The sequence below is a fragment of the Chenopodium album genome, chromosome 21, assembly GCF_948465745.1.
Source record: "Chenopodium album chromosome 21, dcCheAlbu1.1, whole genome shotgun sequence".
Classification (NCBI taxonomy): Eukaryota; Viridiplantae; Streptophyta; class Magnoliopsida; order Caryophyllales; family Amaranthaceae; genus Chenopodium; species Chenopodium album.
Genome location: NC_137854.1, coordinates 27567155 through 27594516, shown reverse-complemented (window position 1 = coordinate 27594516; position 27362 = coordinate 27567155). Strand labels below are relative to the sequence as shown.

General features: G+C 34.2%; 3 protein-coding genes across 4 annotated transcripts; 2 read left to right on the top strand and 1 right to left on the bottom strand.

The window, feature by feature from the left end:
• On the top strand, positions 1 to 11448 carry LOC145601604 (methionine S-methyltransferase-like). The gene is made up of 12 exons (XM_081657652.1): positions 1 to 393; positions 2632 to 2825; positions 3008 to 3214; positions 3344 to 3439; positions 4740 to 4928; positions 5003 to 5191; positions 5269 to 5505; positions 5906 to 6040; positions 6816 to 7133; positions 7302 to 7481; positions 8477 to 9448; positions 10952 to 11448. Exons 1-12 carry the CDS (start codon positions 165 to 167, stop codon positions 11243 to 11245), a joined length of 3240 nt encoding a protein of 1079 aa, XP_081513778.1. The 5' UTR covers positions 1 to 164; the 3' UTR covers positions 11246 to 11448.
• Positions 11449 to 17071: 5623 nt separating this feature from the next.
• LOC145602075 (uncharacterized) lies at positions 17072 to 22785 on the bottom strand. 2 transcript variants are annotated; one of them, XR_014104495.1, is made up of 3 exons: positions 21464 to 22785; positions 17728 to 17900; positions 17072 to 17535 (listed from the first exon to the last, which is right to left on the bottom strand). XR_014104495.1 is itself a non-coding variant. In XM_081658210.1 (2 exons), exons 1-2 carry the CDS (start codon positions 22666 to 22668, stop codon positions 17786 to 17788), a joined length of 1320 nt encoding a protein of 439 aa, XP_081514336.1. In that variant the 5' UTR covers positions 22669 to 22785; the 3' UTR covers positions 17603 to 17785. The 2 variants fall into 2 exon arrangements, 1 of the variants encoding a protein (XP_081514336.1); XM_081658210.1 differs by lacking the exon at positions 17072 to 17535 and having other exon boundaries at positions 17603 to 17900.
• A 1485-nt stretch (positions 22786 to 24270) lies between these two features.
• On the top strand, positions 24271 to 26105 carry LOC145600589 (protein FAR1-RELATED SEQUENCE 5-like). The gene is made up of 2 exons (XM_081656476.1): positions 24271 to 24771; positions 24906 to 26105. Exons 1-2 carry the CDS (start codon positions 24271 to 24273, stop codon positions 26103 to 26105), a joined length of 1701 nt encoding a protein of 566 aa, XP_081512602.1.
• Positions 26106 to 27362: the final 1257 nt, after the last annotated feature.

Below are 27362 nucleotides of genomic sequence, written 5' to 3'. Positions count from 1 at the left end.
AAACAAACAAATATCTGCTTTTACTTTTTCCACTATACCCTTTCATTTCATTGAGAGTGTTCCAGTAAACGGTGGTAGGTGCTGTTATTCTGGAAAAGCGTAATCACAACTCACAAATTCAGACGAGAGAGAAAACCTCAAAACAATTTTAGAGAGAGAAATCCATGGAAAGTGTTGAGGAGTTCTTGAGCAAATGCAAACAATCTGGTGATGCAGCTTACAGTGCTCTTCGATCAGTCCTCGAACAGCTTGAGAATCCTAAAACTAGAGTTGATGCTAGAATTTTTATGTCTAAGCTTCAGAAGCATTTTGATTCTGCTGCTGTTTCTTCTCATGATTGCTTCGCTACTTATCATTTGAAAATCAATGACATTCAATTGGAGCATTCTTCAGGTTTTTTGTTTTTTTTTTTTTTTTTTTTTTTTTATTTTTTTTATAGTATTTTTGTTGTGAGTTTTGTTGCTTTTATGCTGAGAATTATATGACTCTGAAATTGTTTGGAATTATTTTCACTCTGAAAATGTTTTGGAAATTTGCAAATATGTTTTACATGGATCGAATTAGTATACGAATGAAATTCAGAACAATTTGATGCTGATTCAGTTAAATATTTTAATTAAATTGATTGAATAAACAAACGGATGGATGGATGATTGAATGCGTGGACGAATTCGGATCAATTTTGTGAAATAGAAGTAAGAAATTACTTTAATTTTACTGAAAAGAAAAAAAAAAAATATAGATTTATGTATTTCATGTATATACTATAGTCTGTTAATAATATACGGAGTATAGAGTATACTTTTTTTTAGTGTAATCATTATAAGTTGGATTCTGTATCGCTTTATTCTTACAAAGTTACACTGGAAGGATGATGTCATACCATTTGCGTATTAATTACGCTAAAGTATTATTTGCATATAGGTTTTCAAAATATTCCTGTCGAATCTTGAAAAGCTAATGTGTTTTGTGTGTGAGGTGTGATTATGACTATCCTTGTGAACATTAGAAGTTATATTTTTTTATTCATTTAAATGATTCCTAAAGTTTTTGTAATATAATTGAGGTTTCTAAATATGATAGTTTACTGTATAACTATTAATCTGAGTGTGATGGCAGAAAAGTAAAATCATAAATTAAACCTCTAAGAATGTTGAAGGCCACAGACTATGTTTCATGGACTCGGGTATCCATGTCCGACATGGGTATGTGTCCGACTGGGCTATTTTGTGTAAAAAATCTGTGGTTTTGAACTAGAAGTGAAGTGTCCAAATGTCATACCCATGTCCGAGTGTCAAGGGTCTAACATGGGTACTTGAGGTGAAATGAAGAGTCTATCGGTCCTTGTAACATAGGCCATAGAGATAAAAGTAAATGAATAAGAAATTAATTTCAAGCTTGTGTTACTAATCTGACATCCCTGTGAAAGGATCATTTATTTTATTTTCTTAGATGAGGTAATACTTTTCTCTCAGCCTCCCAAGTCCCAACACCCACAAGTTTAAAGGAAAGCTATAAATATTGTTTTTATGTACTTTTAATCGACAACAGGAATGATTCAAGATTCTACCCAAGTACCTACCTAAAATTGATGTTTTGAATCAATGTATTATTTGCTATGTATTAGGGCTTGTTTTCTTACGTTGAAATTCAGTTCAGTTTAGCTCAGCTCAGTTCAATTCAGCACCTAATTTCCTTCTCTTATAAAATATTCATTTCAGTTCACTTCAGCTGAGTTCAGTTCAGTTCAGCTGAGTTCAGTTCAGTTCAGCTGAGTTCAATCAATGAGAACAGGCCCTTAGTATGAATTACAAATAGTGTGAGACATTATAACTATAATAGTTTGTTGTTGGGACTTGGCGATTGAAACTTTTGATGTGTGAAATGAAAAGCCTAGACAGCTCCTTTGTTGTCGAAGAGAAGTGATTTAGCTAATTAATACTCCGTACTAAGGCTCTGTTTGGTTAAATCTAGATAACTTTTATTATTTTATTTGAACACTCATATTATATTGTTTAAATTTATCTAAACTTATTTTATTTTATTGAACAATATTTGACATTTTTTACATTTAATTGTGTCTGAAATATTCTGAAAAAAACTTGTTTTGTCTAAAATTAGATAAAATAAGTTAAAATAAGGTACAAACAAGTGCTGTTTTCTTCCTTTATTTTCCTTCCTGTCTCAGGTATTCTATCTATTCATGTAAACCAATAATTATATACTAGTATCTGTCATGTATTCATCTGCCAATTACTACTGTATTATTTTCTATATTAACTGCAGTACTGTGGTGTAAGAGTGTTGGAATACATTTCAGCATTTTTTTTCCCGGTCAGAAACACCAGACCACCTCAGAAATAGAATGAATACTGATATAAAAAGTGACTACTTTAGAAATAGAATGAAAACTGATATGAATAGTGGGTTTTTTTTTTTTTTTTTTTTTAAAAAAAAAAAAAAAAAAAAAACTGATATGAATATTGAATAGCAATTGTTAAAACTTGTACTTTCAGTACACAGCATTTTTAGCCAACCAACTTAATCATGTTTGATTTAAAATTCATCAATTTTGTGCATTTGATCTTCAACATTGTTTTGTTGACTAAGCCACTTATGGTGGATTTTCAGGCTTCCCACAGAGAAAAAAGTTGACAATGTTGGTAATACCTAGCATTTTTATGCCAGAAGATTGGTCTTTCACATTTTATGAAGGGTTGAATAGGCATCCAGAATCCATCTATAAGGACAAGATAGTTGCTGAGCTTGGTTGTGGGAATGGATGGATAACTATTGCTATTGCTGAAAAGTGGTCTCCTTCAAAGGTTCAATGCACATTCCTAGCATTATTTATTTATTCATCTTTTACCAATGAACGCAAATTGTTTTCTTTATGTAAAAAGTTCTGGAATTTCAGCAATATGGCTTTGATAGATTAATGGAAAAATTATTCACATTACCTTTAACTGTGAAAGTTGAACTGAGTTCTTAAGTTAATTGTTAACAGGTGTATGGCCTTGATATAAATCCCAGAGCTGTTAAGGTTTCATGGATTAACCTATACTTAAATGCTTTGGATGAGAATGGTCAGCCTATTTATGATGGAGAGAAGAAGACTCTATTGGATAGAGTAGAATTTCATGAATCTGACCTTCTAGCTTATTGTAAGGACCGTAACATAATGCTTGAAAGGATTGTTGGCTGCATACCACAGGTAAAGTGGCATTAAAATTTGATTTTTTGGCCTTGAATTCCCAATAATATCAATGTGTCTCAATTTATACATTATATGGTTCTGGCTTTCACGATTAAATTTTGATTCAATGATGGTATCGGCCTGCAGATCCTTAATCCTAATCCAGATGCAATGACTAAGATGATTACAGAAAATGCAAGTGAAGAGTTCCTATACTCGCTCAGCAACTATTGTGCGCTGCAGGTTAGAAAACTTTGATGATTATATTACCATGTCATCCTAGGGGTTTAAGCTGTGTAGGTTTACTTTCTAATGCATGCTTGTGCTAAAGAAGTTAGACAAGTTAGTCAAACAAAGCCCTGCAGCACACTTAATTATAGAATCAGGACATTCTGGGCATATTCATCTTCTTTTGTCAACCTACATGGGATATCGTTATATTTACTGGTTTTTCAGTCAAAGTATATACATATGTTATCCACATTGATTATTAATCAATCAGCCGTCTGTGGTGATGTGCTTAATGCTACTCCCTCCGTCCCCTTTTGATAGTCCCTTATGGGCAAATTTTAATCCCAAAATGTTCACCCCATTTGCTTCTTCCAACAACCATAAATATTAATTTTTTACCAAACTTCCCTCCTATTTGCAACAATACTTGTGCAAATTTATATTTCCCATGTAAATTTTGTTTTCCCATATACTTTTATTACTTTCTCTCTCTACTTTTTTACATACCCAATGTCAATTTACTTTTTCAATATACTTTAACTATTCTTATTTGTGTTTATTAATTCCCGTGAAAAATGCCCATAAGGGACTATTAAAAGGGGACGGAGGTAGTAATACTTAAGTGATTGTGAATTGTAGTGGTAATATATGAATGGATGATTTACAAAGTTGTAGCTGGAGTGAAATTTTTGTGTGAAGTTACAGTTTCTCCATTATGGTTGACAGAATTTTGAAAGAAATTTTCACTTTTCGAGATACTTTCCTTTAACAGCAACTACAACAAAGCCTTAGTCCCAAAATGATTTGTGTAACAAAAGCAGAACTTATGACCTCAAGTATTCCCCCCCCCCCCCCCCCCCCCCCCCCCCCTATCTAACCACTTATCTATGTAACAAATCAGAAATTATAACCAGAAAATACAGTTTTAACCATGTATGCATTTTCCTCCATTGATAAAGTCTGTATTGTTACCCAATGTGTTGCATTCTTTGTTTTGAAATGTGTATACACTGGGGCAACAGGATCTGGGTTTGGACTAAAGGTTTGATCTTCAGGGTTGCATATTTTTTGTAGAATTATCTAATTATAATCCATAGTGATGATGTCAAATAAAGAGTTGGTTTCAGGTAACATTCAGTAGAATCATTTTTTAATCTTCATTTGTTTTTCCCTTTTACTTGCAACATTTTTCCACAGATTTCTGATAGTGTATGCAATTTATTTTCCTTTGAATACTTGGAAAATGATTCTTCAGTTGGTATATTGACTTAATTTTCTCTCTTTTTTTCTCTGTTCTGATTTCTGAATGTAGGGTTTCGTTGAAGATCAATTTGGCTTAGGTTTGATAGCTAGGGCAGTTGAAGAGGGAATTTCAGTCATTAAACCCACTGGGATTATGATCTTTAATATGGGAGGCCGTCCAGGACAAGCTGTTTGCAGACGTTTATTTGAACGGCGTGGCTTCCGTGTTAATAAGATCTGGCAAACAAAAGTTATTCAGGCTAGTTAAGCTGAATCATTGTAAATTTTATTTTAATTTCTTGAACTGTGGATTTGACGAATTGTGTGTTACAGGCTGCTGACACAGATATTTCAGCGTTAGTTGAGATTGAAAAAAATAGCCCACACCGTTTTGAATTCTTCATGGGACGTACAGGAGATCGACCTCTTTGTGCTCGAACAGCTTGGGCATATGGGAAGGCCGGTGGTTGTATCTCTCATTCTATTTCTGTATACAGCTGTCAACTTCGTCAACCTAATCAGGTGAAGCTCTTTCTCCCTTGTTTTTCATGCATGATGATGATATATGAAAGTATGACACATGCAATTTTGTGGGACAGGTTAAAACTATTTTTGATTTTTTGAGAGACGGCTTTAAAGAAATCAATAATTCTTTGGATTTATCCTTTGACGATGATGCTGTGGCTGATGAAAAGATTCCATTCCTGTCATATCTTGCAAGTGTTCTTAAAGAACATTCCTACCTTCCTTTTGAGTCACCAGCAGGCAGTAAACGGTTTCGAGACCTTGTAGCAGGGTTTATCAAAACATACCATCATGTTCCACTTACTTCCAAGGTACTAGTGGATTGACTTGGGGCATCTGTTTGTTTTCCTGTAAATCCATAGCTAATGTTTGATGTACCTAATAATATATTGACTCATATCTTTCTAGAAATGGGATTTCTGATCAAAAGGATTTTATAGTATTTGTTGCATCATTTTGCTAGTAAGTATATTAATATCTTTCTAGAAATGGGATTTCTGATCAAAAGGATTTTATAGTATTTGTTGCATCATTTTGCTATTAAGTAAATTTAGAGAATAGCTTCAGTTGTGCAAAAATTGTACATTATCCTCCTATTATTGTTGAAGTCAGGAGTTACCTTGAGCTTTCTCGTCTTCTTGTGGATTGTTTAAATTTCCTTTGGAATTTGGATAGTTGATGCTAATTGTGTTCTTTCCTCTAAATTTTCAGAATGTAGTTGTGTTTCCTTCAAGGACTGCAGCAATTGAGAACGCTTTACGATTGTTCTCACCAAACCTTGCCATTGTCGATGAGCATTTGACCCGAGACCTTCCTAGGCAATGGATGACATCATTGGCAATTGAGGTATCGCCTATTTTTGATGACACTTCTGGTGACATTTGATATGCGTAATAGTCTGTAAATGCTTTTGTATATTTATAGGGTCTGTTCTTTGTTTCCTTTTCCCCTCTTTATTTGGGTGGTGGGGAGCCGGAAAGAGATATAACTCACGAGGAGGATAATTAAAAGGCTCGCTTATTTGTTTTCTAGTATACAAACTAGTTGTACTCTTCAATGGCTGCTTCATATAATTTCAGAATGATTGAGACAGTCATCAACTGAGTGAGGTGAGACACAATGTTCACAAGGGTGAGCTAATGATGTAATAAATGACCAGATGTGACCAATTGTATGGCTCTTTAATATTTATTTCATGAACATTTTGAAATTAAGTCATGTCTTTCAAGTTCCTTAATAAAGCTTTCCTCTGGTTTCTATCCTTGGGTGTGTGTTCTCTCTTGGGTGATTGTGGACCTTGTGTGGTGATGTTATCTTTGACTTTGATCTTCTATGCTTCATCAGCCTATACAGCATTTAGGTGTGAATATAGTTCAATTTATTAGAAGACAAGAAACATTAACATTTTTTTTTTTTTTGATACATTTTACTAATTGGTGATGTTTGCAAGTTTCAATATCGTTTCCTTTGCTCATATGTTTTGTTTTGATTTAAGTAGTTTAGTTTGAGTTGTTTGTATCTCAGTCTGATGTACTGATAAATTAATAGTTCCTAGCAGCATATTAAAAATTCCTTGAAAAAATTGTGACAAATTCTGAACCATGTTGTTTCTACGTTGCAGAAGAGAGATTGTAGTGAGGCTTCAGATATGGTTACAGTTATAGAGGCTCCGCGTCAGTCTGATTTGATGGTTGAGCTGATTAAAAAGCTGAAACCTCAGGTTGTGGTTACTGGCATTGCTAGTTTTGAGGCTGTTACTAGTGCAGCCTTTGAGAATCTGTTGAATGTTACTAGAGAAATTGGCTCGCGTCTTTTCTTAGACATATCTGACCACTTTGAGCTGTCAAGCCTTCCGAGTTCCAACGGGGTCCTAAAGTATCTTGCAGGAAATTCTCTTCCATCGCATGCTGCGATTGTATGTGGTCTTCTGAAGAATCAGGTATTTGTTACTCTCAATATGGAATGCCAGATTGGATACCAATTATTTTCAAATCTAACCTATCTAGATCAATTTATTGGATAAGGTATTCATATTTATATTTTGTTTTTTCATTTGATTTTGAGTAATTCTTTTGAACCCATTACCTCATACTTAATACTTCTCCAGGTTTATAAAGATCTTGAGGTAGCATTCGTGATTTCAGAAGATGAATCCATTTTTCAGGCTCTGGCAAGAACAGTTGAACTTCTTGAAGGAAATACTTCATTGATTAGTCAAAACTACTACGGCTGTCTTTTCAACGAGCTGCTTTCCTTTCAGCTAGCTGATCGACATCCACCTGCTATGGTTTGTCACTCTTGCCATTTAGACCCGTTCAAGTCCAAAATGATTTTAGTCCAGTCTAAACCACACCACCATTTTATTGAAATAACTTGAAGAGGTTGAACCTGTATGAAGACTGACTAGACCCAGCCTGACAAGTAAACCATTGTAGCCTGTGGTCACCTCTACCTAAAACTAAAAATTTAACATTAAGGGCCCTTTCGGTAGCATTGTAGGTTTCAGTTTTTTGATTTTGTTTTTCAAAATCCTATGATATATGTCATACTTCCTCCGTTCCACAAATATTGCAACAATTACCATTTTAGGAAGTTCCACTGATATTGCAACATTTTTCTATTTGCACTTGTTTTCTTTCCTTCTCTCTCCTCATCACATAGTCCATATTTATGTTCCTCTCCATCTCTCTCCTCTTCTTGAAATCCTTGTCCCCCACCATGTTGAAATTTTAGGGGAACGGAGGAAGTTAAAGAATCAAATGTTAGTCTGACTTATTGAAATCATGGTTATTTAGAAAACTGACAACAGAAAAATGAAAGCTACTTTTCTAGTTTCCAGTTTTATGTAAGGAAGAACCTCTTGACCTTATTTCTGGCTCATCACAAAACAATACTTTAATTTGTTTAGAAGCAACACTTCTAATACACCCTTGCCAATTCATAATCAAATTTATTCAACCACAAATTTCTTCAATTACCAATAAGTTAAAATTATAGATTAATTGACATGACAAAATGATATTTTGAGAGTATAAATTGAGATGAATCTAACAAGATCTCACATGACTATTTTTTTCTTAAATCATAAATTACCCAAAAAAAAAAAGGTCAAAGTAAGGTGTGTAAATAATGTAAAATGAAACATTGCATTTAATAATAAACAGAGGTTGTATGTTATTGTTATGTCATGCTGGACCTGTCATAATTAACATAATTTTATACTAAGATGTAGGTTCACTGGATGTGTTTACTTATTATGTAAGTTTGATGTATGTGTTTCAGCGAGAATGTGATAAGAAGAGTACCACTAAATTGATTGGGTTTGCAAGCTCTGCTGTCTCAGTCTTCAACAATTCTGAGCTGTCAATAAGTGAAGATGACAATAAGTCTTCCTTGATTCACATGGACGTAGATCAAAGCTTTCTGTCATTGCCCCCACCAGTAAAGGCTGCTATTTTTGAAAGTTTTGCTAGGCAGAATCTCTCAGAGTCTGAGACAGATGTAACCAATGGCATCAGGCAATTTATTAAAACAAGATATGGTTTTCCAACAAACAACAGCACAGAATTCTTGTACTCTGACTATTCTTTGGGTCTTTTTAACAAGCTGCTACTTAGCTGTATTCAAGAAAGTGGCACATTGTGCTTTCCTGCTGGTTGTAACGGGAACTACATAGCTGCTGCAAAGTTTATGAAAGCAAACATTGTTAACATTCCCACACAAGCTGATGTTGGATTTAAACTAACTGCTAGTGTACTGACCCAGGTGCTGGAGTCAGTTGAAAAGCCATGGCTTTATATTTCTGGTCCTACTATTAACCCAACGGGGTTGGTTTACAGCAATGAGGAGCTGGAAGCTATACTATCAGTCTGTGTTAAATTTGGTGCAAGGGTTCTGATAGATACTTCTTTCTCAGGGCTAGAATATGATGTTGACAGCTGGGATGCCTGGAACTTGGAGCCCACTTTAGCGAAGTTCTATTCCTCTCACGATTCAACTTTTTGTGTGTCTTTGCTTGGAAGTTTATCGCTTGAGATGCTTACTGGAGGGCTGACCTTTGCTTTCCTTGCAGTAGATCGATCTTTACTTACTGAAACAACTAATGGTTTTGCCGGTCTAACCAAACCTCATAGTACCACTAGATATGCTATGAAGAAGTTGTTAGCTCAGACTGAGCAAGAAGCTGGTAACCTTTCTGAATTTGTTGCAGAACACAAAGGGATTTTGAAAAAGAGGTCGCAGCGCTTGAGGGAGGTAATTAACTCAAGACCTATTGTTTTGTTTTTGTCTTCATAACTTCCATCCTGCATCCATAATTGTCTTCAAAACCTCTTGAATCTTCTAATAGTTTTTTTCTTGGATGATGCACTGTGCTAACTGCTGATGTGTTTGTTTGTTGGATTCAGTTATATTGTCTTCATTTCCTCTTAAATCTACACTGTATCAGTAATTGTAGGCTTTATATCATGATGGGATCAATCAACTGCCTCACATACTTGTCCTTGGCTGTTTAATTTGTTTCAAGTGGTTGGTAGTCAATGTGTTTACAGTCAAGCTATGTTACTTTGACAGCCTGCTGTACGTCGATTGTTGTGTGTCGAATCCTTTGACACTTTGACACTACACCACACCCAAATATGTATTGGCCTTTATGAAATTTTATAAAATCTGGAGTGTCGGACACAACACCCGAATCAGAGTCCAGGCAATGTAGCAATCAAGGCTAATGCAAACAGTATTAATTTTAAAATCTTTGTGGAGGGTTTTTTTTTTTTTTTTTTTTTTTTTTTTTTTTTTTTTTTTTTTTTTAATTTTACTAAATATCCGCGTAGAATACATTTTCTTGATAATAATCATGTTTTTACCAAGAAATTCCAATCCATTTTATGTGCTTTATGGCAAGAGTTGCATAGCTGATGGACATGTGGTAGCTGGGTCAGAATATGCACATCTGATATTTATTTTCCAGAATTTAAAAAAGATGGTTCACTTCGAGATACAATATATGAACATTTAGTTTAAAAAAACGAGAAGGATGCATGTGCATATGTTTTTTCAATTGACTGCATATTTGTTACACTAGATGGTCATACTTCGTTGGTTTTTTTTTTTTAAATTATTTTTTATTTATATTATTTTTAATAAAATAAAGCACTTTGATATATACACTCTTCATATTAGTTGGTGATTTATATTCAAGGAAAATTACAGGTTTGTGTTGTCTTATTAGATTCGTCTCAGTAAGATAACTGTTTCATCTTTAATTTTTTTAAAGTATTTTGTATTTTCTGCCAGAATATTTCTATGAATTATGGGAAAATCTAAAAGATGACCGTTCAATATGTATGCATGTGTGTGAACCATAATGATTTAGTGTATGGCTCCCTCTCTTTTTTTTATTATTTTTTTCTCTCTCTAAACATTTTTTAAAGAAGGATCTACCATGAATTACATAATTTGATTTTTAAACACAGATCCATTCCTACACAAATTCATGGATGGTTATGAAGATTTGTAGCTAAGGATTTTAAAAATAGAGCTATAGGGTAACGAGGAATGTTTTATCTGGTTTCCTTGTTGGTTAAGTCTTCAATGAAAAATTTGTTTCAAAAAAAGTCTTCAATGAAAAACATTTAATCAAACTTTTTCCCTGAATTCACTGTAATTTATCTGCCTTCAGAATCTTTTAAGAATTTTATACTTCCTAAATATTTTCTACAACTAATTACTTGTATCTTCGTCTTCTTATTTACACAGACATTACAGAACTGTGGATGGGAAGTACTTCCGTCCCAAGGGGGTGTCTCCATGGTGGCAAGGCCATCTGATTATCTTGGGAAGCATGTTAAACTCGATAATGATGATGGTCAAAAGACCGAAGTTGGAGACTCTACTATTCGAGAATCCATTTTGGCTGCCACTGGCTTATGCATCAATAGTGGTTCATGGACTGGAATTCCAGGTTACTGCCGCTTCACAATTGCTTTACAGGAAGATGAATTTGAGCAGGCACTGAATCGCATCGCAAAATTCAAAGATTTCATCGCTTAAGTACTGAGATTATGCCCAATTTCATTCTTAGCCTATAATAAATGTGCATTAGCATGACTTAGATGTCATGCTCAGATTTGGCTACATATTCTTGATAGAATTTCCATGCAGACAAAAAGAAAAAAATAAAAAAATGTCGATGGCCTGGCTTAAACTTTCATTCCCTGGCTGCTGTGAATCTGTGATATGCATTGTTTTTTTTTCGTCTGGTTTTTATAGACAGATATCTAAATATGCTGTCCATTGATGTAGGTTTTATTCGTGACGTACATACTCTATGATTTATCCTATATTCCTATTTCCTATTAACTAACTATAAAGAAAAAGTTGCCACCTTAATAGACATGATCAACAATCTTTTAATCAAGATAATACTAGTTTATCTTTGTAAATTTGTTTATCACGGGGGCAATAGTTACATAGGCACATTGCTACTTGCCTTGAAGTAGCGGTTTTGCTAAATAATAAACGAAATTTGTTTATATAGAAGTTGATTGTGGCAGCCTCCTTTTTATCTTGAAAGCAAATGGTGAAATGATTACTCCCTCAATATTTTATTACTAGTTCAACTTTTCTTTTGTGGTCATATTTCCTCATATTTTATGGGGCTTGCCAGGTTTATTATTTTGGTAAACAATTGAAGTTTATCAAGGGGTAAAACCGTCATTTTTGGTTGATAATGAAGGGTGTTTATGTTATGTAATAATTACAGTTAACTAGCTGCTGTTATTGTTCCCATCTTCATCCTCTTCGTATATTTCCAGCCATTGCATAACAATGGAGACTTTGTCTCTTCCCCACCCACCTTCATCTTCTTTGCCTCCTTCAAGTTGTTGATATGGAGATTTCGCCAACCTCAACTACCACCATTTTTGCCGCCGAATTAAATGAAAACCCTAAGATAAAAGGGAGAAATTAAGGGTATGGTTAACCCTTAAGGGTAGGTGTTTATCGATTGCTTGTGAGCTTTTCTTCCCCCATTGAAATCTCCATTGAAGTTGGTCTAACCTTCTTCCTGTACAAGTGGATGTTTGGGGGTTTCACTTCAGTCAAATAACGCCGTGAAGAGCAATTGGTGGTTCGTACACCCGCACATGGTACACCCGAATTAAAGCAGAAAGAACATAGTACATAATTATAAAGAACATCATGAATATACAAGGGAACATATAACTGAAATATAAAGAACACAATAGTTTCTGAGCATAGTTTTTAAAATAAGGTAAAAGATTACTATTAATTGATTTTTATCAAAAATTTTAATTCAAATCATTTCAAATATAAAAAATTCTTCTATTTACAATTATTTTCGCTCAAATATAATTCAATATTTCATTTTTAAATATCAAAAATTCAAAATTCAAAATTTAAAAATATGCTACTATTTAAGTAAAAGAACAAATTTGTATTATTGATACCCAAAGAACATAATTAATTTATATACGTTAATAAATATTGTTTGTAACGTAAAGAACATAAAGTATAGACTTAAAGAACATATTGATAATACTCCAGAAACATATTTCATTCCAATTAAAAAGTGCTAAAGAACATTTATCAGAATATAAAGAACATTTATCAGAATATAAAGAACATCATCTTCAACCTTAGAAAATATAACACTAGAATAGAGAAGTAGATAAAAAGAAGGAAATTTTTTTTTTGTAAATTACCTTTTCCCTCAACAACAAATTCATCAATTACATCTTTCAATTAAAAAATTCATCAATATGATATAATTAACTCCGTAATTTCATTAAATCTCTTCAAAATTCAAATTTTACTATGATTTCTCCCAATATAAACTCAATTTCTCCCGCTTAACAAAAAATGAAATTTTGTTTATCAGAAGTGATATAAAATTAATAAATCAATTTCATAAATCAAGGAATAAAAATAACAAATCAATCCCTTAAATCAAGGAGAGAATCATTTTGAATTTTATTTGCTCGTGTACTTTGTAGTTGTACACAATGTTCTTTCCAAGTTTTTATAAAACTTGTATTTTGACTAGGTGTACCATGAGCATGGTACATCTGGGTGTATGATGAAATTTTCATTGAAGAGTGACAGTTGTACATAAGTACTACACTGAATTTTTTTTATCATATAACCTCAAATATCAAGATCAAATATTTACATAATTGTCAATTGATAAATATGTCTTGTTTATCAAATTGATAAACTTGTATTTCCTCATATTTTATTACTTGTTATATTTCTTTTTTTGGAAACTTTTAACAATATTTACTATTTTTTTTATCCAGTAGTGATCCCATTCTATCATATCTTAATATTTTTTTTCATATTCTCTCTCTTCCCTACTTATACTCACTTCGCTTTTTAAGATTTTTTTTCTTCAATCAACCCCACTTTCATCATATTTTATTACTTTATATTATTTCTCTTTAAACTCTACACATTAACAATTGGAGCAAATAATAAAATACGAAGGGAGTACAAACTTTGGATGCATTTTACAGTGGAGAGGAAGATTCTAATGTTATTTAACAAAATGATCACCCATAGGCGTCGATTGAAGTGCTTCTACGTTAGCATGTTGCGAATATATTTGATAGTCATGAATTGGATTTGACATCCCACGATTAGGGACGAAAAAATAGGGAGCCACTAACTAATTTAAGTTTTAAGGAACTTGTAAGTCGTTCATGTATCATTTAAGGTAACCACAAAAATAGACAAATCGGAAGAAAACAACAATTTGATCCATGAAAGCTATACCCCATTTATAATACATGAGATTAGTAACTCTATAGTTGTCCTGAACTATAACTGGATATTCGGGGATGATACTACGAAATTGAGTCAAAAAGTAAATTTTGCTCGTATTACCCTATACTCGATTCTTATTGGGACATTTAATTTTACACAAAAGTTTAAAAAAAGCGGGTTTACAATAACTTAATGAATGGCGATGGCATGCGAAAATTTACATACGCAAGATTCTATTTTTCTCTCTCCTCATGGGTTTCTATTTGAATTTTTTTTCCAGCTCTTCATCTCTTTCCTCTGCACTTCTTCTCTCTTATATGCACTCCTCTGCACTTCTTCTCTCTCCTCTACACTTCTTCAATTTCCTTCTTTTTTTTTCAATTATATCTTGATTTTGTAACATAATTTTCCTGTTTTGATCAATGATTCATCTTCTACAGCTAATTTCAAGGTATGTATGTTCATCTAACTTTTCACCCACTACGAAAGCCACCACCGACGCCACCACTGCCGCGAGCTTGAGCCTCCTTAACAGTGATCTTACGGTTGTTGAGTGTTTGGCCGTTCATTCCTTCAATCGCGGCATCAAGCTCTTCGTTCCATGCTTCCAAAGGTAATGATGGTGACGATGCTTGTATGGTAATTGGAAGCAGTAGCAAAAATTTTGGAATCAAAGTAAAATAATACTTATATGGTTTACTTTTGAAAACAAACAAAAAAAAAACTAGTAAGATTTTGATACTTTGTTTTGCAATTTGCATATGTAGCTTAATTACTTTTGTGATAAAAAGGGTCACTTTTGTGAAAAAAAAGGGTCACTTTTGTTAAAAAAAGAAAAAAAAAATGTCACTTTTGTGAAAATATGGGTCACTTTTCGTAAAAATGTTCGATGTATAATAAAATTATTATAAACCGGGGGCATGCAAAAGTTTTTTGTTAATTTTAACTCAAAAGACATACAAACAAGATTTAGTTCGCTCCCCAAAACTAATTAATCTAAATTGGTTGAATATTTAATGCAAACATAAATATAATTATTGTTGTTTCAATTAAACAGCATGATACTGGGGACCTAAACCGGTTATCCAAATTATCTTATTAGGTGTGATTTCCAATCACGGATCTTAATTGAAACATGCAATATGGTGATAACAACAAATAAAATAGTCATTCATAAATATAAGAAGCAATTTGATAATAAGTAAATGAGCTAATAACGCATCTTAAACATGACACAAAACAGTTTTTATTAAATCCCTATACCAATATTGAAATCAATCTAGCAGGAACGGATACAGTAGAATCTATTAACTGAAATTTAAATAATTAAGTCTACTTAGTACTTACGTTGATTGTGGCCCTTTCCAACTACATCTAAAAAAAGACAAAATTGATTTCAACAACACGAACTTTCAACAAGGTGCATGTAGTAGCATAAATTTCAAATAATAGCCGTAACAACACCAACTTTTTATTCGGATGCACTAAACACATAGATGAAATCTAGGGTTGGAGATTTTTCGAAGACGCAATATCTTTAATATTTTATTAACTTTTTGCAAATTTTGACATCATATTTAGTAAGGTCCAAAAATCGAGGCATTTTTATAGCACACAAATCGATGTGTTTTTGGTAAATGTTTGCTAAATTTGATCTCAAAATTAACCCATACGAACTAAAATGACTCCCAAAACTTTGTCTATTCACCTTTCCAGCATGGAAATTGAGGCACCTAATCCATGACAGTTTTTTATGATAATATATTATTAGATATCACGTCTTTGACAAAATCTCTAGTGCTGAGTTTCATTTATGATATTTTGTGCACCGAATGAAGAAGCTTTTGTTATTGCTAGTCAAAGTTCATGCTGCTACATGGAGCTTGTCAAAAGTAAATGATGTTAGGATCAATTTTAATTTGGTTAAAAATTAAGAATGTTAGTAAACTTCAATAAAATCACAGGATAATTTGTCATCTCATGCAAACATATAGCCCTTTTTGGTTGGGAGGTATTGGGAGGAAAAGAAACGAAACGAAAGAAAAAATATAGATTCTTATGTTAGGTTTGAAAAATTATATGGGATTTGATAGGAAATGAAGGAAAATGGAAGGAAAGCTCCCTTCACAAAATCTTTGCTTTCCTTTCCTCGCAAAATTGGAGAAATTTGGGAGGAAAGAAAGAAATTAAATATATTAAACTTAAAATTAGTTTTCTCTTCCTTTTCCTTCCTTTACTAATGTCATACCAAACAATAGATTCCTCTCAATTCCCTTCTTTTACTAATATTAAACCAAACATTGAATGATATAGTTTCTTTCCTTTGCCTTCTCTTCCTTTTTTTTCCCTTCCCTTCCCTTTCTTTTCTTTTTTTTTCCCTTCCCTTCCCTTTCTTTACTAATATTGAACCAAACAAAGCCATAGATAGGATCACCTTGTCTTTGACCATTCTGAGTCTTGGAAGGCAAGCCATTCACTATAATAGAATAGGAGACATTAGTTACACATCTCATAATCCACCCAATCATCTTGTGAGGAAAACCAAGCTCTTCAAGTTTGCAAGAAACTTCATTCAACAAATTTATAAGCCTTTCTTAAATCAATTTTGAGCATGCATCAAGGAGTGATAAACCTATGAGAATGTCCTATGAGCTCTGAAGCAAGAAGAATGTAAGCTTGGGCATCATTAATGACAAAACCCACAACCTGAGCAAGCCTATTAGTGATTACTTTAGAAATCAACTCATAAACCACAGTGCAACAAGCAATAGTTTCTGGCAAGACTCATTCATTGTTGCTCTATGAGTTACTAGAAATGACAGATATTTCAAGCCTATGTTAAAATATGTTGAAAAGTTCAGTATATTTCAGTATACACATAATGTACATCTCATATTTTTTGAGTAATCAGAATTATGATGTACTCCATATCTAAGGCTTCCAAAAGCAAGAGTTATATTTTCTGACCTTCAATTCAACTATCATATATTCATGTCCAATACATACTAGTATACAATTATCATATTTTTTTTCAACGACATTAGAAAACAGAAACACTATTGACAATAATCCTAAACGCATGGCATTGAACTGCAATTCCAATAATGATAATTATAAATAAATAAATAAAGTCATACGCATCTAATTTTTCATTCACCCAAAGAGTCTTCATCATCTATACATACACAAGACTTAAAGCCTATTCTGATGCTTAGCCATTACAAGAACATCAATCTCAAATATGGAGCGGGAAGAATAATGAATGTAAGGGAGATGGCCTTTTAATTTTCCATTTTTTTTAAGGGCTAGGCTCTTGAGAGCCGAGGGAAGGATAAGGGAACCCTACCCCCAAGTATCCTCACTTGGCATGATTCAAACCCCAAACCTCTCTGAGGTATGAAATTTAACAAGTAAGCCAACAATGTGTTGGTGAAGGGGTGATGGCATGGTAGTGTACACGGTCTAGTTTGCATCTTCTCAGCTCAGAAAACAACGCTTACCCCTTGATGCAACATCCAAGCTTGAGGGTTTTCGCTGACTAGAAGTGAAACTGCAAGCTACAAGATGACCAAGATAACAGAAAGATTATACTTGTGCTAGAAAGCCAAAGAAACCACAAACCAGTACAGAAAACAGCAACTGAATTGCTCTATATTTATACTCGTGATTGTGTACAATAAAAAGATTTATCATTTAAGCTCCTACAACTGAAACGAAGATTCACATTATACTCCATTCATAGTACTTACTAAAAAGAAGAAAAGCTACAAGAGACCCCTCCTAGTCAGAAACTATGCCGAATTGTATTTACTTCTGCTCCCAGTCCTTTAGTTTTTTGCTTCCTTTAGGTTTTGCAATTGGTTTGTTCATGCCAGCCATTTTTGCATTGTATTTTGCCCGTAGAGGATCATTGTACGTCCATCTGCATAGTATGAAAATTATCAGCATATAGTGCCAACATGTATGGTATAACGGAGTAGAGTCATATCTGTAAACAAAACTGCATATTGCATGAAAAGGGGCTGAGATAAAAGGGAAAAACTATTTCATGTAAAACTCAAACAAGGCCCCAAACACCCTAACAATAAAAGTTAAAAGAAAAACAGTCCAATAGTCAAGTGATAATAACATCAGGCCCCAGGGAGGAATAATACAGTTCTCTTTTATTATACTACCCTCACCAGCAGATCAGCCAGGAAAAATGAATTGAGGTCTAAGAGAAAGGTAGGAGGGAAGAGTGCCCTATTGTTATTACTTAAATATGTGCCAAGAAGTTAGAAGTGAAAGACTGGGCTTAGAAATTACCACTTATCATCCATGGAAGCAATACCACCAAAAAAATATATCGACAAAAGGCTAAGGCATTCAAAAAAGATACTATAATACATAAGAAGGCCTAACATATCAGTATGCCACCGTTAATTTTTGATATATGGAGTCATGACCCACCAATCTCCTCTACCAGACATTGCATAAGTTGACCTGGGTATGAATCATACACATGAAGGTTAAAACAGAAACATCTACTCCTTTAGTCTCTCTTCCAACAATCCAAGAACAGTAAGTCCATAATATGTAATAGGCAAAATTGGCCTCAACACTCTCAACTGTAGCTTTGGTGCACCCAGCACTAGTTGCTAGCACACCACTAACCATTGATTGGGGTGCAACGCGTACCATTTATTAACCTTTAATTACCAGAGATGTATCAGTATAAGTGCCAAAAAATACCCATTAGTGGCACGCGTTGATTTTGCCAGCGACTAATCAGGTCACCCAAACTATAGTTTAGGGTGTTGAGGCAAATTTTGCCTTTTTAATATGATGTGAACTATTTCATTTTGTTTCGCTTTCAAGCGCCTAAAATTTGGAAATTGAGGCATTGATTCACATGAGATGGAATCAAATGTCTAAACATTTAGTAACAGGAGGAAAGGGACCATCTCTCAGATTCCCTTGTGATCAATCAATGGTTGGTTGTTAATTGTAGAGATATTGTAACAAAAAATGAGTGGCTACTATTTCCTGCGTTATTTAATGAAGCTTGAGATACAGGACTATGAATTTTTGACTTGAGAGTGATTGACTGGAAAAGGGAGAACTTCTTAGTTACACTACCCCTTCCATCCCAAAACAAACTTCCCACCTAATTTTTTGAGGTCAAAGATTATCAACTCGTTGTTGAATGCCACTGTTGTCGTAACCAGCTCTCCTACCAGGATGGTGAAGACATTGGGCTCTGCCAAGATAGGCAAGATACATGCTAACACCAAGACGGTGATGGAGATTAATACTCCCATGAACACTCGGAATAGGCTGTATGCCAAATTGCTCCCTCAATGGTCTGTTGGGAGCACCACAGAAAGAGTCAAGGACTCAAGAATAAGGCTGCCATAACAGAGTTTGGTGGAATGTGATAGAAAAGGATTCCCTCTTCTTTTGTCTTTTTCTCAAATTTCAATTGGTTAAAATACCAATTGAAGTACCCAAGATAAAAGCAAAGATTCAAACATCTATCTAGTTTCAGAACTCAAGTAGCCCAAGTAGAACCATGCCAAAACTCCAAAAATTTAGTTCGATTGACAAAAAAACAATGGTGGTTTGACGTGTGAATACTGTGATAATCACCCTAGGGCCTTAAGAATACCATGTTATAGCAATTATTCTGAAGTACCAAGAGTAATTGGCAAACCTTAAGAGGTATTGGGTAATTCCTACCAAAAAATTTATCAATAAAAGCTTTGCTTAAAGAAATAACGCTCACCCACTACCGCTTTGTTATTTTCACCTAAATATATTAGTTTCAGGAAAAACAATTCAAATGAGGTCCAAGTGTCCAACAAGGGCTATCCAAGTTCAACCCAAAATCACAATAAGTTAGAAAACAAGCTAATGAGTTCATATAAGTTTCAATAAATTCAAAAATGTGCCCCCAATATAAATAAATTAAAAGTTTAGATCAATGCCAATGAGTTCAAACAAGTGAAATTCAAGTGAAAACAAAACACCCTATATGGAGTCAAAACCTTGAAAGGATCAGCAGAATTAAAGGAAACGACAATCATATGAGAGATTATGATAATAAGATATATAACAAGGTAGGATCATAATACTCAACATAAAGTACCTGCAACGAGAAAATTCAAAAAAATTCAGAAGAATTTGCAGGAAGCTTTGGATTTGGGCTTTAAATAGTTATCTAGGTACATGAAAAAATAATTTTGGGAAATCTTGTACTTAAAAAGGCTACAAAATTCCTCACTTCTAGTTTACTTCTCAGAGTTATCACCGCCAAAAAACTCTTGAAAGAAGAATCGTTCAAAAGTAAGATTTTTCTAAAACCTTATTAAAGATACATAGTCCCCTGAGTGTTACCGCCTAAACACGCACTATACAAACTCCAAAAGTACATCTTACATTTATCAGCTTGGCCTATTAAGGTTTTATCAAGCTAGCTGACAACATTTAGCAAAAGGCTCATGCACATCTGCACATCAAGCTGTATACAAATAAGTTTATTGAGATCCAAATGGGATCAGGTTCACATAGTCATACCAAATATGGATCGTGCAGGAATTAGAACTAAAATGCTGGGACTGCTTTGGGTGTAAACATCCTTAATTACTGTCTCAACTCTCCAGAAATACTTTGGGAACAATCTCAAAGACTAGGCCTAGTGATACCACAATCAGATTCCTATTTTAATATCCACAAATCACACCATGGTACTAAAAATACTTACAGTACAATACGAACCCTGATTTAGATTTTCTAAGTTCTCACTATTTGGTTGGCTATAATCCTAGACTAGATTTTCCTTTTATAGAACACAATGCAACCCTGTACTTCATGAGATTATTACCCTAAGAAAGCTACTCCAAAGACCCCAGAGCTTTTGTATTACAATCCAAGTAGTAACTGAAGAGCTGAAAAAGGTTCGGAAAAGAACAATTTTATCAGTCTGGGTGTCAACCATACAAGCACATAATCTAGTGAGCTCAAATAACTATCAAACACAACCTTTGCAACAGCAGAGCAAGATTATCACTCGACATTCTTTTTTCTCGCCTTCACATGCCATGGTCTTTGCATAAGCTACTTCACATAAAAAACCTACATATTAGAGCTGTGCAACCACTCTTTACTGAAATTAAAAGCTCCAAACAAGAACCTTTATGCTAAACCTTCACTCCACTCCCACATTATCTCTAAAACAAAGTCTCTAACCACTTATGAACTATTCAAATTCCAAAGAACAAAATTTTGCCAAGAACAAGCATCTCTAGCATTCAAACAATGAAGTCTTACACAGAAATCAAGAAAACTGACAAAAAAAATTAAAAGATTATTTGCCAAAGACAAATCACAAGTTCAAAAACTACATCACTGAGACAATAAAATTAACAAGAATTATGCAACAGCAATCAATTCAAGAAATTAGTGATAATCTGATATTAGATGGGAGTAAGAGAAAAGAGGGCATACGGATTATTCCAATCTGTAGTATCCTCGTTAACAAGGTGAGTCCATTTGGTCCTGCCACTCCTTCCAAAGTGTTTAACCTGCATAACCTTAGGCAAAATAGTCTTATCAAGCTTATCATCCCCAGTGGGTTCTGAGAAATCGCGGCGGAAAATAGTATCACCACCAGCAGTGCCAGCCCTATCATCAGGATCCTCCTGAAAGAAAGCACCCTTATGATAATACTTCTGCATAAACCTCCATTTCTGCTTCGGCTGAGGTGCATTCTTGGGGTTCTTCCTCTCCCATTCTCTCCTCTCTTCCTCAGTCATATTCCTTACCCTCTCAATCTCCTCCTTCTCCTTCACCATGGCCTCTCTATCCTCCCTATCGCGCTTAATCCTGGCTATCTCCCTTGCTTTCCAGCTCTCATACTCCTCCGCCTCATTCACCTCGTCATCAGTATCAATATCAGCAATATCCGCTTCCGCTTCTAAATTCTTCTGAATCACCTCATACTCTCTAATTTTCTCCACAACAATCTGTTTCGTCTCCACCTTTCGCTCCTCCAATCTCCGCTTCACCGCCTCCTCTAACGCTTGCTCCTCGGCTTCCACCCTCTCCCTCTCCGCAATTGTCTCCCTCTCTTGCTTCGGCACGAAAACCGGCTTTGCTAGCTTCAGCTGATTCATCTCCTCCTCTTCGGAATCCGTCTCATACTCCGATTCCTCCTCCTCTGATTCCTCCTCCGCTTCATCATCATCCTCCTCCTCAATTGGAGCCAATTGCTTCTCCTCTTCTTGCCTCCTCTGCAACAATCTCTCCCTTATCTTCCTCCTCCTCTCCTCCAACGCATCATCATCATCTTCCTCCTCTGCAGCAGCTTCTTCCGCACGATTCTCCTCCTCTTCCGTCGACACAATCTCCGCTTGCCGAATTCTTCGGTGATCAGCTCGGACCTCCTCCTTGTTCTCCGCCCGATTCTCCGCCAACCGCCGAAGACGGGGATCATCACCGCGCGTAAAAGTGGCATCCTCGTTCACCGGAAAAGCCTGTTCTAGGGTTTGTCGACGAGATGAAGTGCGAAGATCGGCTTCTTCTTCGGCTTCGTCGGCCCATTCTGGAGCTTTACCAGGCCAGTATCGCTTCACTTTGGTTTGCCCGATCCCACCTCGAAGCTTCTCTCTAACGGCGATAGCGGTGTTGCTGACACCAGCGGTGACCGACATTGCTGGTGATTGGGTGATCTGCAAAAATTAGGGTTTTGTTTTTATAGAATATTTTGATTTTGATTTCGATTTCGATTTCGATTTCATAGAATTCTACTCCCAAATGAGTTGGGGGGTTTTTCAGCCTCTAGCAAAGTCTCTACTCCCTCCGTTTCCGTGTTTTTTTAAGTCAAAAATTCTTGGGTGGACCTGGTCCACAATAAATTAGGGACTCACGTGCCACATACCACTGCAGCCCATCTACTATTAACTTATTTCACAGCCCAGTCCACTAACTTATTTCACAAGCCATTTCTTCTGCCACAACCTACTTATTTCACGTGTTCATTTGTATCTCAATAATTGCAGTTCGTCGCCATTAACAACTAAAATAGAGCTCGAATTTTCATCTCTCTCCTAATTCTACGCAATTCTAGGTTTAATTTTCTACTTAATCAATCAATTTCTTCAAATTTCATGGAGAATTCTTCTATACAATCAATTGAAATGGATCTAAATCGAAGTATACAGGACACTATAGAAAACTTCGATATTAATGTCATCAATTTCGATCTGAATGAAGCTGTTGAAGATGAAGAACAAGCTATTATTGAAGCTGAGGATTATAATGAAGTTCATGACGAAAATCAATCTCTAATGAAACCTCAAGGTATTATACGATATATTTATATGCAATTCATATAAGAATTTGATAATGTGAATTAAACGATAATGCAATTGTTTGATAATTTAGGTTTTAATTTGATAATTTGAATTAGGCGATTATATTATGCAATTGTGAATTAAGCGATTATGCATATTTAATTTACGTTGATTGAAAATTAAGTAATTATGCGTAATGTATGTTTATTGAATTATGCGTAATTGTGAATTAAGCAGTTATGCGTAATTGTGAAAGTTAAGCGATTAAGTGTAATTGATGTTGATTGAAATTAAGCGATTATGCATAATTAAGCAACTTTTAAGTAATATAGTTGCCTTTAGTAATAGTATAGTAATCTATTTTTAAAAATAAATACATTGTACTTATATGATGCTTGTTAAAGCTTTTCTGACATGCAAAGCCACTTTTAAGTAACATAATTGCCTTTAGTGATAGTATAGTGATCTCTTTTTTAAAAAAACAGGTGCAAGTAATAATGATGAGATTAGTGGTTGGTTAGTAGGAGAAACTCGAGCAACACTTGCGGAAATACATGAATTGTATTGTCAACATGCTACTGCAGTTGGTTTTAGTGTTAGAAAAGCAAAACAAACAAGCAAAATTGGAACTAAAGATATCATCACCAAAAAGTTCTTTGTATGAGAAATTCTGGTAAAAAAAAGGAAAAAATTGCAGAAGAACTCTTGACAGAGGAAAGTTCTTCAGTTAAAAAAAAAACAAGACAAAGTAGGAGAGTTCCAATAACAAGGACAAATTGTAATGCTTTGATAATAGCAAAATTGAATGAGGAAGGGCAATTTGAGATAGTTCAGCATGTGTTGGTGCACAATCATCCACTCACTAGACCACAATGGAACCATTTCCACCGTTCAGAGCGTGCAATGACTGGAATTAAAGGGCAAGTAATTGAGGCCATGCAAGAATCTTGACTAAGACCTATGGAATCCTTTAATTACATGTCAAATGAAGCTGGTGGAGAAGATGCTATTGGTCATACAGTGAAAGACCATGTGAATTATTGTTATAAACTGAAAATAAAGGCCATTGAAGGAGGAGATTCTCAAGTAGTTTGTGACAAACTACAGGAAGCTTATTCTGAGGACCCTAACTTCTTTTTCAGAGTAAGGTTGGATTCAGATGGAAGGGTTTGTAACTTGTTTTGGAGAGATTCCATGATGCTTGAAGATTATAAAATATATGGGGATGTCACTGTATTTGACACCACATATAGGACTAATCGTTACAACCTCATCTGTGCACCTTTTGCAGGAATAAACAACCACTGGAAGAACACTATGTTTGCTTGTTCTTTTATGGGAGACGAGACCACAGATTCATTTGTGTGGTTATTTGAGACCTTCAAAAAGGCAATGGGTGGTAAATGTCCTGTATCACTGTTTACAGACCAAGATGCAGCCATGGCAGCAACAATACCAAAGGTAATTTCTAATTTTGAAGGAACTTTTTGAATACCACTACATCTAAATATGTTTGTACTAAAATTATATAGTTACCTATATTTTAAATGCAATAACCAATTTTGAAACTATAGTAACCGTATAAAAATGTGCAGGTATTTCCAAATACTAGACATAGATTATGTCTATGGCACTTGATTCAAAATGCTGTAACAAGATTTGGAGTTTTGAAGAGTGATGATACATTCAAAGCTGCTTTCATGAAATGCTTGAGTGGTTGTATTAATGAAGCTCAGTTTGAAGTATGTTGGGATTCAATGATGACAAAGTACAAACTGAAAAACAATAGTTGGTTCAAAAGGTTATACTCACTGAAGCACAAGTGGTCAACAGCTCTAAGTAAGGACTTTTTCTCCGCGGGAATCTTGTCATCACAGAGAAGTGAGAGCACAAATCATGCAGTGGGATTCAAAGCAAACAAGAAAACAAGTTTGACAGAATTCTACAACATATTTCAGAAGACAGTGAAGACTTGGAGAAGGAATGAGGATTTTTATGAGTTCAATAGCATAAAATCAATTCCTACTTCAAGCTATCCAATGTCTGCCTTACTAAAACATGCTGCTGAGGTTTATACACATACATTATTCAGGGACTTTGAAGAAGAATTCAACCTAGCCATTGGATCACAAACTAAACTGCTATTCATTAATGGAGACAAAATGGTTTACCAAGTGTACCTTGAAGGCAGAGATGGCACAACTCAAGCAGTAACTTATGATCCTGTTAACCAAACAATTCAATGTCCATGCAAGAATTTTGAAGAGTCAGGTTGGTTATGCTTCCATAGCCTTAGAATCTTACACATGCATTCTGTTGAAAAAATCCCAGAGCAATACATATCTATCAGGTGGACTAAAGTAGCTAAGGATAAAGTTTGGGAGAGTATTGAGGCAGAGCAAAGGAAGAAGGGGACATTAAACAACTTCACACCCTGGCGGCTACACATGGTGAGGAAGTATTATAGTTTAATCCTTCAGAGCCACAAGTTTGAAAAAGCAAGGAAAGTGTTAGAAGAAAGCTATGCAAAAGATTCAAGTGCAATTGATGAGATTATTTCTGCTATGAAGTCAACTGACAACCATTCTGAGAACACTACAGGTGTAGAAGAGAATTCAGAAGCAACTTCGTCTAATGTGGTTCAAGTACTAGACCCAGCTCGTGCAAAAACTAAAGGAGGCCAATCAAATAAAAGGATTCCAGGAAGCTATGACTACATGAAAAAGGGGAAGAGGAGGAAACATAGAGAATTTGGTGCCAAAACACCAAATTTTAATAATGAGTATATGCTTTGATAGTTTTAAGACACCAAATATTAATATTTTTTATCATAGTAACCTGAATTGTTACATGGTTACCTTTTATTTGTAATTTCATTCTTGGAAACTTTATATCTTTTAAATACTTATATAGTTTCTTTTTTTTAAGATATAGTGTCTTTTTTTTATGATATAGTGTCTTTTATGATTGACATAGTGTCCTTTGTTATAATATTATGTCTTTTGATTTGATCTTAATTGTACTTATTGCTTTTCAAAGAAACAAGGAATAAAGCACATGAGTACTGTAATACCTTATACACAAACCTTTTTTTCTCTAAACTTGTTGTTAATTGGTAGTTTCGGTCCTACACAGAAGGCTTCTTTTAGTTGTTAAAGATGTTTCAATGTTTCCTGTGATCAACAGATAACAAATCAAGAAATTGAAATGCTTAAATCTTAAATACTGATTATTATGATATAGTATCTTTTATGATTAACATAGTAACCTTTAATTTTGAGGTATATACTTCTTGGAATAGTAATCTCTTTTTACAATATAGTGATCTTTATTTTAATATAGTAATCTTTATATAATACCCTTATATATATTGTTAGTTTATTACCATTAGTTAACATAGTCCATAATTTTGACTTAGTTACCTTTATATTTAGAATAGTAACCTTATTAATAAAATAGTGACTTTATTTTAACATATAGTGACCTATGATAATTACCATTAATTTAAAACATAGTCCTTATACCTTTGACACTATAAAATATTGAAAAGGAAGTAGCCTTTTATTACCAAACAAAGACCTTGTAAATAATATAGTAGTTTTATTTTAACATATAGTGCGTGACCTATGGTAATGAAGTGACATATGAAACCAACTAAAGACCTTATAAATGATATAGTGACTTTATTTTAACATATAGTGATCTATGGTAAATGTGACATTTTTGAACCAAACAATGACCTTATAAATAATATAGTGACTTTATTTTAACATATAGTGACATAAGATAACAGAGATCTTTAATAATTGAATTAAACAAACAATATACCATTTTCATAATATATTGGCAAAAGCTTGTTTACACAAAATGAATATTTTTCCATTCTTCATTCAATAACCTACACAAAAGTTGAATGAATACTAATTAGCTATACATTCTTCAAAGTACTTTGCTTAGTTTAAAAAATTATGATAACAACTAAGTTTCACAATGTTAAGCCTTTCCTTGGTTAGTTTCAGAAAATTATGATATCTTAAGCCTTTCCTTTCTTC

What these genes read in the sequence shown, in the direction of transcription:
- LOC145601604 (XM_081657652.1), top strand. Translation starts at nt 165, where the DNA reads ATGGAAAGTGTTGAGGAGTTCTTGAGCAAATGCAAACAATCTGGTGAT. An exon ending in AACTTCGTCAACCTAATCAG is followed by an intron (nt 5,192 to 5,268) that starts GTGAAGCTCTTT and finishes TTTGTGGGACAG; the next exon opens with GTTAAAACTATTTTTGATTT. An exon ending in GGTCGCAGCGCTTGAGGGAG is followed by an intron (nt 9,449 to 10,951) that starts GTAATTAACTCA and finishes TTATTTACACAG; the next exon opens with ACATTACAGAACTGTGGATG.
- LOC145600589 (XM_081656476.1), top strand. Translation starts at nt 24,271, where the DNA reads ATGGAATCCTTTAATTACATGTCAAATGAAGCTGGTGGAGAAGATGCT. An exon ending in TGGCAGCAACAATACCAAAG is followed by an intron (nt 24,772 to 24,905) that starts GTAATTTCTAAT and finishes AAAAATGTGCAG; the next exon opens with GTATTTCCAAATACTAGACA.
- LOC145602075 (XM_081658210.1), bottom strand. Translation starts at nt 22,668, where the DNA reads ATGTCGGTCACCGCTGGTGTCAGCAACACCGCTATCGCCGTTAGAGAG. An exon ending in ACTACAGATTGGAATAATCC is followed by an intron (nt 17,901 to 21,463) that starts GTATGCCCTCTT and finishes CATACTATGCAG; the next exon opens with ATGGACGTACAATGATCCTC.